This window comes from Garra rufa, chromosome 13 (assembly GCF_049309525.1).
Source record: "Garra rufa chromosome 13, GarRuf1.0, whole genome shotgun sequence".
NCBI lineage: Eukaryota > Metazoa > Chordata > Actinopteri > Cypriniformes > Cyprinidae > Garra > Garra rufa.
Window position 1 is genome coordinate 27,460,645 of NC_133373.1, and position 16,752 is coordinate 27,477,396.

The following is a 16,752-nucleotide window of genomic DNA, read 5'->3' on the forward strand; positions in this document are numbered from 1 at the left end:
AACTTTGCTGTTTGGTTGCGCCACCAAAAAAGTGCCATTCATAAAAAATCACAACGGTTAAAAAACAGATGTGTTTAAATGCCAAAAGATGTTTGAATTGAAGAGAGACTGATCAGAATACATCAAAAAGTGCCGTAGCATATTTTTAGTGCTGCCGTCTCCATTTTTAGTTATTTTTTAGTACTGGAAATAGTGCCACTTTCAAAATTTGCAGTAACAAAGTATTCTGAGCTCACAAAATATCTGAGTCTGTGCAACGCTTACTTAAGAACCACTCACATGTAATATGCTATGTGCACTAATGGAGTGTTTTATCAACATGAATGTCTTTTGGGTTAAATGGAAGTCAATGGAAGTATGACCACAGCTATTCAATTGTTGAGACATAGCTGCTGATGGATCCCTGTGTCTTTTCTCTTTTCAATAGTTTATTGAGATTTAGCATGATGGACGCTTACAGACGGTGTTCATTTATAGCCTTAGGCCATAATTTACACCTTCGTTCTATGTAGCGGGGAGAAATCATATTTGTGTGCCGGTAACTCACCAGCAGCATGCAAACAGATGGGCTCTGGACTGTGTGGGCGGCACATGCAGTTTTGTCCTCTGTCTTCTCTTCTCACTCACTCGCTTTTTTTTTTTTTTTTGATGGGTCTTCGGGATGCAGTCTATGCGGTCTGTTGGCTTCATGCTCGTCAAGTCATTCTAAATTATCTGTGCTATACGTGCCGAGGGCTTGTTTGTTATCTGTGAGGGGTTTGTAATTCACCCAAACTGTTAATTCAACTGTGAGGCTGAGCCAGATGTCTCTTTCATACACTGTAATCTGACAGTGCTAAACAATATACAACAGGATATTTCCAACTTTTTTTGAACCATAGAAGCAAGCTGTACAAAGAAATGTAATGTCTTGTGAATCTATGTGGCAAAGTTTCTATTAACTAAACAATCTAGTATTCTTAACTACACTTGAATATTTTGTAGTTTAATATTTTTTTAACCTCCAATATAGTTTGTCTGTTTTTGCACGAGTCATTGATTGATTTATTCAGTTGATTTGTTTATCAACACTGATTCAATTAGTTACAAAATGAGTGGCTGAGTCATTGAATCATTCATTCAAATGTTTCATTCATTAATACAGTTTCATTGCAGAACAAAACAAGTTGCTGAATTTAGAATTGCATACTAGCTTACTACTCGTACTTATTCTGCCATTATGCTTACTTATATCTGTATTTGATAGAAATAATAATAGTATGCTCTTATGAATTTAGCAACTGTCTTTGAGTCAGTCATTGAGACGATTTGTTCTGTAAAACTGATTAATTCTGAAACAAAACAAGTGAGTGTTTAAATTTGGAATATCATGCTAGCATATTACTCTGCTGATTGTCTTTATGAGTCATTGAATCATTCATTCAAATACATGGATTCATTCAGAAACCGAACAAGTGACTGGCTGAATTCAGAATTGCATACTATAATATTACTCTTACTTATTCTGCCATTATTCTTACTTATATCTTAATTTGATAAAAGTAGTAATAGTAAAGTATGCTCTTATTAATTTAGCAACTGCCTTTGAGTCAGTCACATTGAATCATTCATTCAGACAATTTGTCCAATAGAATTGATTCATTCAGAAACAAAACAAGTGACCATTTGAATTTGCAATACCTTAGTAGCATATAACTCACAGACTTTGTAAATAGTGGCAAAGGAAAACTGACCATCATACACTACAGGACTGAGGATCATACACTACCAGACTTTAAAGTTGTTTTGATCACAACAAACTCATGCAGAAACATGCACCTTGTTTTTAGAAGACGCTTAACAAATTAAAACAATATGCGTCCTAAAATCGGCTGAAAATATCAAACAGGTTTGATATTCTACAACTGGATAGAATCAAAGTCTGAAGCTGAGTCAGTGACCATCATACACTACGCGATTTTCTATGGAATCTGTCAACTCAAATCTGCAGACTGGCCCTGACTTTCAGCAACTAGCGTCAACTTCTCCAAACTGTAAATCGGCAGAAAATCAGTGCAAAAATCGTGTAGTGTATTCCAGGCTTAATTCATTAACATACATAGCATTAACTAGCTTATTACTCTGAATATTTCTGCCATATCTTTATATTGTAGAAGTAGTAAATCTAGTATGCTAGTATGCTGTTCCAAATTTAGCGTCTGTCCTTATGAGTAAGTCATTGAATCATTCATTCAGACGATTTGTTCAATAACACTGATTCATTCAAAAACAAAGCAACTGACTGTTTGAATGTCCAATACCATACTAGCATATTACTCTATTTCTGCCAGATCTTTATATTGTAAAAATAGTAAGAGTAGTATGCTAGTATGCTGTTCAAAATTCAGTGACTGTTTTTATGAGTCATTGAATCATTCATTCTTATGATTTGTTCAATAACACAGATTTTTTTTTTCAGAAACAAAACAAATGACTGTTTAAATTTGCAGTACCATACTAGCATATTACTAGGACTATTTCTGCCATATTATAGAAACAGTAAGAGTAGTATGCTAGTATGCTGTTCGACTGTCTTTACGAATCAGTCATTGAATCGACCTTACTGTCGTACTCCTCTAGCTAATTCTTCCTTCACACAGCAGAAATACTAAGAACAGTATGTTACTATGCTGTTCTAAATTGAGCCACTTTATGAGTACATCATAAGAATCAGTCAATAAGCTGAATAATTAAAAACACTGATTCATTCAGAAAATAGCAAGTGAGCTTTATGAGTAATTCATGGTTGTTTGTGTATGCCTTTATAATGATGTACTTCCATTACTAGAATAGTCTGGCTGTTTTGTCAGATATTTCAATAAAATGGCTTGGGTCCGTGAAGAAATGAAAAAACTTCATTTGAAATATCCTTCAGAAATCCAGTTGCACTCTCGCATATTGCTTGCACTGCAAATTTTGCTCACAATTTATACATTTTCCCTGGCTATTTTAGACAGACCCCAGTTTCAGATGTGTGTATCCATGCATCTTAACCCATGCAACACATCTTTATTTCTAAGAGAGCTGCTTTTCCCATTGGATAATTCCGTAGTGAAGAGTTTCTCTCTGTCTGTATCACATTTCCATCCCTCTGATATCTCACGTAGATCCGAACCTGTGTGAATGGCAGACTTGTGCCTCGGAAGACCACGGCGAGATGTAAAACCCCGCTCCAGGGTCAGACTTCACGAGCCTCTGCGGTAAATTGAACCCGCCAAGGACATAATCACCGCAAACAGCCTCTCGGTGTGTGTGTGTGGTAGTGTGATCGTACGCCGTGTTTTTAGGCAGAGGGGAACTGGGCTCCGCAGTGACAGAGAAAGGCAACTGAGCTGCAGAGACAGAAAGAGCCCTGCAGAATGCACAACACCAGCACCTCCTTTGTTCTGCTTTTTGGGAGGGCGCAGAATGAAGGGAGGTTAGCAGGGAGATGTCTGTCAGGCTCAGAATCACTGATCTCTCTCTCTCTCTCTCTCTCTCTCTCACTCTGTCTGTCTGCTCAAATGGCAAATCCCACTCCTGAGGGGGAGATCACCATGGTGACAGCGCCTTGCCACGCATGCCTGTGGATGCTGCAGTGTAGGAGCGCAGAGGATCCGCGCGCTCCTATGGCAACTCGAACACGAACAGCCAGCTGTAGCTGCTGAATTCGCCTCCACGGCCCTATAGCGTCACGCATACCTGGTGCCACGGCAGCTTGAATCCACAATAGACCACAGGCTGAACGTGCTCTTGGTATTCGGGCCAATTAAAACCAAAGAGCATTTATGTTGGCTAATCTGAGGTCCCTCATTGTAACAGAACGACTATTTGAAGACTTTTAATTAAAAAATAATCGCGTGTTTTTAGAAACAGACGCAGAATTTTTTCTCGTTCATCATTCCGTCACTTTGAGAGCAATATTTGCACCGTTATTATGACGGTTGCTGTGGAAATGATCAAACGGAGCAGGTCCGGGCTAATATTCTGGCCATTGCTGGTATTAGTAAAGTTCATCAGAGGATTTGTCCACCAGGAGCTGTCTGACTGAAGTCATTATTTCTCCCGGCAGTTCTGAAAGGCTCGCAGATCCGTCTCTCTCTCTCTCTTGCAGTCTCTCTCTCTCTCTCTCTCTCTCTCGGCCATAATTACCTTAGTCCCACTCAAAGCCTGCCTCCGCCGCTCCCGTATTCAAATGTGGTTTAATTACCTGTGGAATTTTAATTGGCGTGGCCTGCCAGTGGGAAACGCGAAGGTGTCCAAGGTCATTCCGAGTCGTTCGCGAACGCTCTCACCCACACAGACGACGCTGGCTGCCTGCCCGCACAACACACCATCACATAGAAGCACAGCCTCTATAACCAGCACCTGCTTCAAACAATAAAACAATAAAGAGAAAATGAGCACCTCACACCAACAGGCCGACTGATGCGTTGTAGGGTTATGAGGTTGAAAAATGTCATTTTATGGACTCTTTTAGGACGCAGTAGCCAATATGTGATTGTTACCACAGCTAGTGTTAGTACTGTAAAATCATAATTAATTATTATTACAGTATAGATTTTAAGGTTTGGATTTGCAAAAAGCTTTCAGATGTATATTATTGTTCTAAAGTTGGTTTTCAAGTTTGTTTTCCAGGCCGAATAAATTGCGTACAGCGTTGGGAAGGTTACTTTGGAAATGCAATAGTTTACAGATTATAAGCTACCCTGTTTAAATGTAATAAGTAGTGTAACTATTTCAATTCCTTTATTAATGTAACTGATTACTTTCAGTTACTTTCCTACATTTTTTTTTCTAAACTATTAATGAATTTCAAACATTTAAAGCAGGCAGGGGTAAACTTACAGTAGTACTCGACATTGATTTCTTTCAGGCTTTTAAAATCCTTCATCACTTCAATTAAAGTTATAATGATTTAATTTTAAAGCACAGCCACCACAAAATCAGACTTTTGTTTTACTTTAAACGTATTCATTTCTTTCATTTCTTTCCAAAAAATATAAAATACTGACTCCAAGCTTTTGAATGGTATAGTGTATAATGTTACTTTTTATTTCAGATAAATGCTGATCTTTGGATCTTTCTATTCATCAAATAATCCCGAAAAAAATTACTCAACTGTTTAAACATTGTTAATAATAATATTAAATGTTTCTTGAACAGCAAATGTAGCATATTAGAATGATTTCTAAAGGATCATGTGACACTGAAGCCTGGAGTGATGATGCTGAAAATTTAGCTTTGATCACAGGAATGAATTACATTAAAACATATCCAAATAGACAGTTATTTTAAATAGTAAAAATGTTTCAAAATGTTTTTTTTTTTTGTACTTTGGATCAAATAAACACATGCTTGGTGAGCAGAAGAGACTTCTTTAAAAACATAAAAAATCTTACTGTTCAAAAACTTTTGACTGGTAGTGTACAGATTTGAAATCATAGCAACATATAGTTTAATAGCTATGATAATGTCAAATCTGTATGTGTGAAAATATTCAAATGTAACCACCCTTTGTAATTGTTAACATTTTAATTAGTAACTGTAATTTACACATTATTTCTCACTAACTGTAACAGATTACAAATTACGTAATTCTGTTACATGTAACTAGTTACTCCCCAACACCGATTGCATACAGATCTTTATTTCCAGAAGCCTTTGGTCTGAATGTTCTGGTTTGTGCCCGTTAAAGCAGTATCTGAGGATAAGAAAGATAACTGCCTGCAAAAAGGGTCTGAATTGAGAAAGTTTCACAGTCCGATGAGCCCTGACCAAGCACAAGAGCCACAAGAGTAGGTTATAAAAACACAGCTCAAGTTTTCATTGTCCTCTCGTCATTCAAAATGTGTGCGAGTATGTGTGATGGCTTGTTTTTCTGATTCTAGGCAACGCAGTTTATATCTACAAAGCCTCGCTCTGCTGTGAATCTCAACTCCCAGTTGTTAACTGAGCTGAAGGTTTGAGGTTATGACCTAAAGGAAGCTCAAGGATAAGGTTAAATGAATAAAAGTATCAGCAATCGGAAATATACTTTGAAAAAGACCCTCAATGTTCTTTCGTCATTGCAATATCAAAAAATAACAGTATCAGATCAATAGAAAAAGCCTTTATTGACTATTACAGCAATCAAACACTTCCTATAATTGTTGACCAGTTTTTTGCATATCTCCACTGGTATTTTTGCCAATTCATCTTTAGCGATGAGCTCCAACTCTTTCAGGTTGGAGGGTCTCCTTGCCATCACCCTGATCTTTAGCTCCCTCCACAGATTCTCAATTGGATTTAAGTCAGGACTCTGGCTGGGCCACTGCAAAACGTTAATGTTTTTGTCTGCTAACCATTTCTTCACCACTTTTGCTGTGTGTTTTGGATCGTTGTCGTGCTGAAATGTCCACTGGTGCCCAAGGCCCTGATGTTGTTGTTAAGAATTTGATGTATTGCTCCTTTTTCATGGTGCCGTTTACTGTGATTAGGTTCCCTGGTCCACCAGCTAACCCCCCCCCCCCCCCCCTCCAAAAAAACATTAGGTTCCCACCACCATGTTTGACAGTGGGAATGCTGTTCTTAGGGTTGAAGACTTCTCCTTTTTTACGCCAAATGATGGCTATGTCATTGTAGCCAAACAATTAAATTTTTGTTTCATCTGGCCATAAAACAGAAGACCTTCTTCTTTGTCCAGATGAGCATTTGCAAAAGCCAAGCAGGCTTTTGTGTGCCTTATCTGGAGAAGTGGTGTCCTCCTTGGTCTGCGTCCGTGGAACCCATAATACTTTGCACTGTAGCCACTGGAACTTCAAAACATTTAGATATGGTCTTATAGCCCTTTCCTGACTTGTGAGCAGCCACAATGCGCAGCCGCAGGTCCTCAGTGAGCTCCTTTGTCTTAGCCACAAACCAACAGCAGAGAGCTTCTGTTGAGTTGAAACAGCTGTTCCCAATGAATCAGGGTAATTAGGATGCTTTAGAACAGCTTGGACTATTTGGAATGGTATAGAACTTTGGATTTTCCTATAGACTGTGACAGTTTGCAAAGGGTATGAATAATTTTGGACATGCCACTTTTTGTTCAAATGTAAATAAAAGCTAAGAAATATTTTTTCCACAATGATACCTCTTGTACATCGTCTTATTATCTTTTGGGAGAAGCCTGTGTCATTTCCGGTAAAAACAAAACAAAACAAAAAAACGTTGAATAAAAGTAACTTTAAGTCAGAATTTGCCAGAGGTATGAATAATTTCAGGCTTGACTGTATGTATATATCTGAGGTTCATAGCACATAGACAACTATATGCATTAAAGATTTGTTTTGTTTAGTTTTTTTTGCACATCAGTAATAATTGTCCCCAGGAGCCAGATTATGTTCAGCAACACAGCAGTTTTCTTCTTTCTCACATATTACACATTATCATAGATTATACATCATTGAATTAGTCAAGCTCTCTTTTTATGTCAAAATAATGAAAAAAATGGCTCAAATGTATTGTTCAGGTATGTAAGCCTGGGGGTCAACCTTCATCATGAACTACAAATAAACCTTTTTTGTATGAAAACTGAATAATTGATTCAATGGATGCCACATTCAAACCACATATAATTGCACATGCTGTTTTAGCGCAATTAAAGCTGAATTTCTAAAAACCTAATGATTATTATGGGATTTGTATAATTGAGGGCTAAGGCTAGAACGAGTTTTGCCTTGTTTATATTTTGGAGGATGAGTCTCATAAACGAGTCTTGGCGGTTTAGGAATAGCACTGTCTTGTGGGACCAGAGTTCAAGCAGCACACGCATTTACATGAATAAATGTGCCAGTGGTTATTAATGCTTTGTTATGTCTTAAACAATTCTAATACTTCTTATCTCTGAGGGCTGAGCTTTGGCACAGACGCTCTTCACAGATTCAAGGTAATTTTTCAGAACTGTTGCACATAATTCTCTTGGTTTTTGTTTTCTTTTTGTTGTGCAGTGTGTACGGATGCCCCTTGGCTAAGAAAAGGAAAACCCAAGAGAAACCTCCACAGGAGCCGGCTTCCAAGCGCCGTCCATTTCTAACTATGGCTGATGGAGAGCCTGCCATGTATGAAAGCTATGAGGCCATGGAGGAGGGGGAGGAGAGAGAACACGATGAAGTAGAGGAAGTGGAGGAAGAGGAGGAGGAAGGGGATGATGAAGAAGAGGACTGCTCGGATGACAATGAGGAACCGGGAGAGGAAGAAGAGGACGAGGAAGAGGAAGATGGAGAAGTGGAGAGAGAGGAGGTAGAGGAGATAGAGCAAATGGAGGAAGAAGTAGAAGAGGATGAGGAAGTGGTGGAGGAGGATGGGGATGATGAAGAGCAGGAAGAGGATGAAGAAGAGGACGATGAAGATGAGCATGACGAAGAGGAATACTATGGAAATCAGAGTCATCAGCAAGGTAAGGCTTCTCTGATTGATTGCTTATTGCGTACTGCTAACATTTTCCAGAACATTTGTATAGTTATGCAACAGCGTTCTTAAAGGGCTCTAGTTCACTGAAAAATGAAAATTAGCCCATAATTTACTCACCCCCCAGGCATCTTCGGTGTATATGACTTCCATCTTTCAGACGAATCCAATCGGAGTTATATTAAAAATTATCCTGGCATTTCCAAGCTTTAGAATTGCATGGTCGGGGGTTTCTCTTCATCAGTCCAAAACAAGTCCAATGCAGTGTATCCATCCATAATAAAATCGATGCATTTTCTAAAGAAAAATATCCATATTTAAAACGTAATCATTTAGCTTGCACCAGTTAGACTTACAATAGGTCTTTATTCACCCCCCGGAGCTGTGTGAGGCACTATTTAATGAATTGATGCACTTTATTGGACTTGTTATGGAATGAGGAAGAGAAACACCCATGCATTTCTAAAGCTTGGAAATGCCAGGATATTTTTTTATATAATTCCGATTAGATTCGTCTGAAAGAAGGAAGTCATATACACCTAGGATGCCTGGAGGGTGAGTAATTGTGGGCTAATTTTCATTTTTGGGTGAACTAACCCTTTAAAGGGGACATCGGATGCTCATTTTTCAAGTTGGTATGATTCTTTAAGGTCTTCAGGAATGTCTGCAAAATACTTTGGTTAAAATTCCTCAACGGTCATGTAAAACAAGACCATTTTTACCTTGTCAAAAACAGCTCTTTTCACAGCGACCTGTCCCTTTAAGTGATAATGAGCTACTGCTCACTCTATCCCTCTCTTTCATTTTTGTGTATTTGGTGGCGTGTTACCATCAAAAATAAAATGAATCTACTGCTGTCAGGAGTGCGTGCAAGACGAGACGAGACGAAAGTCAAAGTAGACAGTTTCTTTAATATAATACTCCAAATGGAACAGGGCAGGAACAGGGCAGGAACACAGAAGGCTTTCTCACACAAACACGTAACGTTAAGAACCGACAATACACTGAACTCAAAGACAGACTTATAAAGGGAACTGATAATTACAGACAGGTGACGGGGATCGGGACAAACGAGGGCTAAACCAAATCACACAGATCTACAGGGGGAGACAATGGGAGAAACCAAAGACATGAACTGACTGAACTGTGACAACTGCATTCTCAATGGCTCTCATGTCGGGAGAAAATAAAGACTGTCATGTTCATTTTAACATCCAAATACAAAACACCTGCATTGCTTACCAGACATTGTTGTAGCTATAGCTGTGTGAGCGGCAATCGGCAGACCGATCAGTGAAAGGGTACTTTGATGTCATACACCCACAGCGCCGCTTTTAGTTGAACACACCTTTTCCTTTTGTTTGCAGTGTCCGGTGAGTTCCGTCGTGAAAACCTGATCAAACAGGTTGTGAACGTATTACTATGCCTTTAGGTTCTGTATTTTTAGGTTCGCTGTCAAAAATGCCACGGTAAGTGGACCAGGACCAAATGTATCATTTTCCTGTTTGGTCCGGACCAAATGAACCAAACAAACCGAAGTGTGAACACACCCTTAGACACATCTATTTGTAAACAACATAAAAAAGTGAATTTTGCATCCAATGTTTCCTTTAAAACATAAAATAAAATAAAAAATGTTCCCTGTGACCAGGTAACACTTCTAAGTTCTAAGAATGTTTTCCTTGCATTCCCATCAAGTTCTGAAAATGATTTCTCAAAGTTCCCGAAAACGTTGAAAATACCCCGCTTTTTATGTTTAAATGTTTTCTCTAAAGTTATATGAAAACTCTGGAAAATGTCAGTGGGAAATGTAGTGTTTAGAATCTACAGAGAGACATGTAGTTGCTCTGACACACAGAATGCTTCATGAAATATGAATCAAGGGCAGCTTATTGTAGGTCAACCGACATTTCAGAGTATAATTGACAGAATACGCAGTCATTAAAGTCAATGTTTTATTTCTTAAATTGCCTGTTTTAGTTTCAAGTCATACAGTATATGTAATTTGCTGAATCACAATGAAATCTACATACACCCTGCCGAGAACGGCCGGCCTTCGCCGTCCTAATTAATGTGAATTTTACAGCATGGAACAATCCAACTTCCCTTTCGAAACTGAGGGAAAGCAGATGTGACTGCTTCCTTAGTATGCGTCTCACCCTCATTCTCTGGTGTCCTCAATCGCTTGTGACAGTGCTTCCAGAGTAATAGAGAGAAGAGGCTCTCTGAGTTATTAACTTTGGCCCCCCTCCACACATGCACACCGCCGTTCCAGGAGGTGTCAAATACACTCAGCCCCCCCACCCCTCCCTGGTGAAAATGGGCTCCTCCTGAGGATATTTCTGGCTCCAGAAACAGAGCACCTCATCCTCTGCTTATCCCTGCAGTCTCATCCGCCTCTGTCCCAAATACTAGCAACACTAAAATCTTTTCAGTACAATTGAGAGGCTTTCAGAGCAGCCTGTGCTGCTTACATGTTATAGAACACGAATATGTCTGGTGAAACATATAAAAGGCTGCCTGATGATTCATGTACCATATTGCAGTTTCTCTAAAATTCATCTGTTTCTTGTTCCAAATACTCAAATATATTTCAGCGGCATAGTGGCAGTTACCATCTTGCTAAATTGCGTTTGATTATTTAAATCAATTTGTACCTGTGTCATCGAGCTGTACGTGAAACCCTGGCGTGACATTTGTCTTAGATTTGCTGCATCAATGCTATCGTTCATGAGACGTTACATTTTCATAATGATAGTGTTCAGGCCGCTTCAGATTATAGAGAGGACTGACATTTCGTTTGTGAATTTATCATGCCGCACAAGCTGCTTGCTTTTAACAGGGTGGAAGGCCCTAGTGCGCAATATATTTGAGGATTGGAGCGGTTTAGAAAATCTTTAAGGGAGTCCAGAACAAATATGTACAAGTAATTTACTCAATAAGAAATTATGTTTTTTGAGGAAAACATTTCAGGATTTCTGTCCATATAGTGGACTTCTATGGTGCCCTCGAGTTTGAACTTCCAAAATGCAGTTTAAATGCAGCTTCAAAGGGCTCTAAATGATCCCAGCCGAGGAAGAAGGGTCTTATCTAGGAAAACGTCATTTTCTAAACAAATTGACAATTTATATACTTTTTGACCTCAAATTCTCATATTGTATTGCTCTGCGTGAACTCTGTGTATTCCAGTTCAATACAGTTACGTTATGTCTCATTTTCTCCTACATTGCTGCAGAAGTACCGACCCAGTGTTTACAAAGTGAACATGCAAAGAAAATCAAATGCCCTTTACAAAAAAAGGTAAAACAGCGATGTTGAAGTTGGAGAAGCAAATGAGACCTACCCTCACTTCTTGAACCGGAATACACAGAGTTCATGCAGAGCAAGACAAGACGAGCATTTGAGGTTAAAAAGTATATAAATTGGCATTGACAGATTGTTTCACTAGATAAGATCCCTTTTCCTCAGCTGGGATTGTTCAGAGCCCTTTGAAGCTGCATTGAAACTGCATTTTGGAAGTTAAAACTCGCGGGCACCATTGAAGTCCACTATATGGAAAGAAATCCTGAAATGTTTTCCTCAAAAAACATAATTTCTTTACAACTGAAGAAAGAAAGACACAAACATCTTAGAGAACAAGGGAGTGAGTAAATTATCTGTAAATATTTGTTCTCGAAGTGAACTTCTCCTTTAAGACTTCTATGGTTTAATACAACATAAATGTTGTCTCTTATTGAAATATGTAGTTACTTGAAAAATCCGCATTGTTTTATACATATTTTGGACTATGGGGGGGTGACATTATTTCAATGACGTCAAATGGTTGCACTGGTTGCAGTGAGCTACTGGGTCTACCTGATGCTATTTTTACCGCAACACAACTTGGAAAATAAAATACTGATAATGCCACATTGTGTGGCTTTTGGTTGTAATTTTCAGTTGAAGGGCAAGAAGACAAGCGATGTAATGGAGCGTTCACACCAGACGCGACTTGCGTGAATAAATCACGCTATTTGCGTGTAATTGGACGCTTGAACATTTTGAGTTTACTCGCTTCATTCGCGCCATGAAATTCACTTCACAACAGACACAAATTCGCGTCATGGGAGGGGCTTCTGCCACTCAATTTGCCAGCTTTAGCTTGCTTGTAGTCTCAATATGTATATATATATATATATATATATGTAGGTCAAATTGAATAAAGAGCGTTTTTTAACAACTTACCAGATTGTCTGACCTCCTCACTCACTTTCTTCCAAGCAAGAGCATGTTTTTATTCCTGTTTCAATAAAAGTACGAAGATGTATCGTACAGCTCTGAGTATCCACAGACAGCAACGGTGATTTTGTCCTCCGTTGTTGTTTCGGATTTCTGCCTCCGTCACTACTAGAGCAAGTTCCTGATTGGTTAACGTGGCGCGAATTTTCACCAAAGTTCAGATTTTTCAACTCGCACGAATCACACGTTACACACGTCAAACGCCCGAAACGCTCCATTTGTGCCACCTCATTCACGCGAATCACGCCGCAGGAAGGTATATCACGTCTTTAGATTGACTTAACGTGTAAATCACTTGTGCTTAACGTGCCATTCGTGTCTGGTGTGAACGCACCATAAGTCTTTACTGCTTTCTTAGCGATAAAAAGAGGAGAAAAGAATGGGAAGATGTCTGTGGACGATTAAAAATTCCTAAAGACCCGCGTCTTTGTTCTCTCCACTTTAGCCCTAATCCCTTTGAGGCTTTTAATAGACCACAGCTACTGAAAGAGCTTACAAGTGGCAGAGACAAGAAACGCTAGATGCCATCGTCGTTTTGACTCCTTGTGGGGGAATCGATGGTACAGCATTTAGTTTAAGCCTATTTGGACCACCTGTAAGCTCTTTCAGTAACTGTGGTCATCATATCAGTATTTTATTTTCCGAGTTGCGTTGCGGTAAAAATAACTAAAGGTAGGACAGTAGCTCACCAAGTGCAACCATTTTACATGATCAAAATAATGCCCCCCCCCCCCCCCCCACCCCATTGTCCAAAATATGTATAAAGCTATGTGGATTTTTTTAAATAACGTAAATAATTTATGTGTTTTCTTCTACTTATTTCAGTAAGATACATAATGTTACAGTATATTAAGTACCCAGGGTTCGATAATCCACTTTAGCCACTATTAACTATAAGTAACTTGGCAACTACATGTCAACTAACTCTCATAAGCATTTTTTTAGAGTAGTAGTAGACTGTTAAAGTCCATGTTAAGGTCCAGATTTTTTTTGTATTCGTATTTATATCCTTTCCTATCAAAATGCTTGCTACGGATGTGAAAACGCAGAAAATCGAACCTTATCTAGATTTTTTTATGACGGACGAAAGTTTCAGAGGCAGTGTGTACCTAAACGTGATTGATACAACGTGATGTCATATTTATTTTTTAACGTGAAAATTTCAGACGAGAATTTCAGACTCACTGTGCAAAGACCTTTAGGCTAGGGTTATTAGAATAAGTTAAAATGTAATTACAAAGTTACAGTTAGAATGTCTGCTGGAGGAACATCAAAATAGTGTTAGCAGATACTCTAAAGATACTCTAAAGACTGGTAGGTGACTGATAGTTGCAAAGTTGCTTACAGTCAGCAGAATGTCTAAAGTGGACTATCAAAATAAAGTGTTGTTAAATTCCTTGTATTTTTCACATTTAACAAACAAATTGTTCTCTTTTCTCTTCAGACGACAATTATTCCAGTGGTGGACAATCAAAATCCAATCAAATAGTTGAGAAGGACAATAACAATAACAACAGCATTAACAATGAGGAGTATGAGAATTATGATGAGCTAGTGGCCAAGTCTCTCCTCAACCTTGGCAAAATTGCAGAGGATGCCGCCTACCAGGCCATGACTGAGTCAGAGATGAACAGCAATTCCTCCAACAGTGCAGGTGAGGATGACGACGAGGACGAAGATGACGGGAGTGAACAAGGAGGTCATAAGGGAGAGTTAAGCGTTGACTTGGATAGCGATGTGGTACGCGAGACCGTGGACTCCCTGAAGCTTCTGGCCCAGGGACACGGAGCCGTGCTTCCCGACGAGGGATACGCAGACGCTGGGTCTGGGGATACTGGCTCGGCTTGCCACGCTAATGGACGGGGCCAGACGGAGGAGAGCGAGGAGGAAGTGTGTCTCAGTAGCTTGGAGTGTCTGCGCAACCAGTGCTTCGACTTGGCTCGCAAACTCAGTGAGACCCAAACGTCTGAGCGGTCCACGATGGAGGACCACATGCACCACCAGGCTGAGCAGCATCAGCACCATCAGCACCATCAGCAGCATCAGCAGCATCAGCAGCATCAACAGCATCAACAGCATCATCAGCAGCCTCCAATGCATCACATGCCCAGGTACGACAGCTGCCAGATGGACTCGCACAGACCCCTCGAGAGAAACTACTCAGACATGGTCAATCTGATGAAACTGGATGAGCAGCTCAGCCCTGCGTCAAGAGGCTACCCCTCTAGCTGCGCCCAGGACGGGGACGAGGACACTACGTCAGTGGCCTCCGAACGTTCCGATGAAGCTTTCGACATGACTAAAGGCAACCTGTCGCTGCTGGAAAAGGCCATTGCTCTCGAATCTGAGCGCGCCAAGGTTATGCGAGACAGAATGGCATCAGAACAGATGGTGGCTCGGAGGGACAATCAGCGCCTTCATGGAGAGCACAGCCCAAGGCAGAGCAGCAGTGCAGAAGAGCGCAAGGCCCGACTCCATCATGATGGTGCAAAAAGAGCATATTACCCTAAAGGTAAAAATAAAACTTCTAATGAGATTTTTACATTTCGGCAGTGATTTCAGTAGATAGTTCTCCTTCATTATACAGAAAATGTAAGTCATATTTCGCCACTGAGGAAACAAATAAAAAAGGTTATTTTGGTAATTTCTCACAATTGTGAGATAAAATGTCAGAATTTCCTTATTTTTTCTCTTTATTTTTGGTAAATGTGACTTTAAATCTTACAGTGTGGCATTCTATCTCACAAATGCAGCTTTATTTTTTAATTGTGGCATTATATCTCATAATTTGACTTTATATCTCACAAAGTGGCTTCATATCTCACAATTTACATTTCACAATGTGGCTTTATATCTCACAAACGCGGATTTATTTTTCCTAATTGTGAAATTATATCTCACAATTTGACTTTATATCTCAAAAATGAATACAGAATATGTAAGCCATATTCTCCCACTGAGGAATCAAATAAAAAAGGCCATTTTCGTAATTTCTCACAATTCTGGGATAAAAAGTCAGAATTTCCTTATTTTAATTTTTTTTTAATCTCACAATTAGGCATTATATCTAATAAATGTGGCTTTATTTTTCCTAATTGTGACATTATATCTTATAATTTGACTTTATATCTCACAAAGTGGCTTCATATCTCACAAATGTGGCTTTATTATTCCTAATTGTGTCATTATATCTCACAATTTGACTTTATGTCTTACAATGCAGCTTCATATCTTACAAATGCAGCTTTATTTTTCCTAACTGTGTCATTATATCTCACAATTTGACTTTATATCTCACAATGTGGCTTTATATCTAACAAACATGGCTTTATTTTTCCTAATTGTGACATTGTATCTTACAATTGGACTTTATATTTCACTAAGTGGCTTTATATCTCACAAATGCAGCTTTATTTTCCCCAACTTCTAATGAGATTTTGCATTGCAGCATTTCAGCGTTTCAGTGGATAGTTCCCCTTCATTATACAGAAATTGTAAACCATATTCTTCCACTGAGAAAACACATAAAAAAGGTTATTTTCTTAATTTCGCACAATTGTGAGATAAAAAGTCAGTTTTATTTCTTTATTTTTTAAATCTCACAATGTGGCATTATATCTCATAAATGTGACTTAATTTTTCCTAATTGTGTAATAATATATCATAATAATCTTTATATCTCACAAAGTGGCTTCACATTTCACCATTTGACTTTATCTCAAAATGTGGCTTCATATCTCACAATTTCACTTAATATTTTACAATGTGGCTTTATTTCTCACAAATGCGGCTTTATTTTTCCTAACTGCAACATTATATCTCACAATTTACCTTTATATCTCACAAAGTGGCTTCATATCTCACAATTTCACTTAATATTTTACAATGTGGCTTTATATCTCACAAAAGTGGCTTTATTTTTCCTAATTGTGACATTATATCTCACAATTTACCTTTATATTTCACAAAGTGGCTTCATAACTCACAATTTCACTTTATATTTCACAATGTGGCTTCATATCT

General features: G+C 38.7%; 1 protein-coding gene across 3 annotated transcripts in view; it reads left to right on the forward strand.

The window, feature by feature from the left end:
- myt1la (myelin transcription factor 1-like, a) overlaps positions 1-16,752 on the forward strand; it is a 91,471-nt gene that overhangs the window by 41,258 nt on the left and 33,461 nt on the right. For all 3 annotated transcript variants that reach the window (XM_073816420.1, XM_073816422.1, XM_073816421.1), the window contains exons 6-7: positions 7,992-8,440; positions 14,174-15,241. In XM_073816420.1, the coding sequence (XP_073672521.1) occupies positions 7,992-8,440; positions 14,174-15,241 (1,517 nt within the window). The remainder of the gene's footprint in view (positions 1-7,991; positions 8,441-14,173; positions 15,242-16,752) is intronic.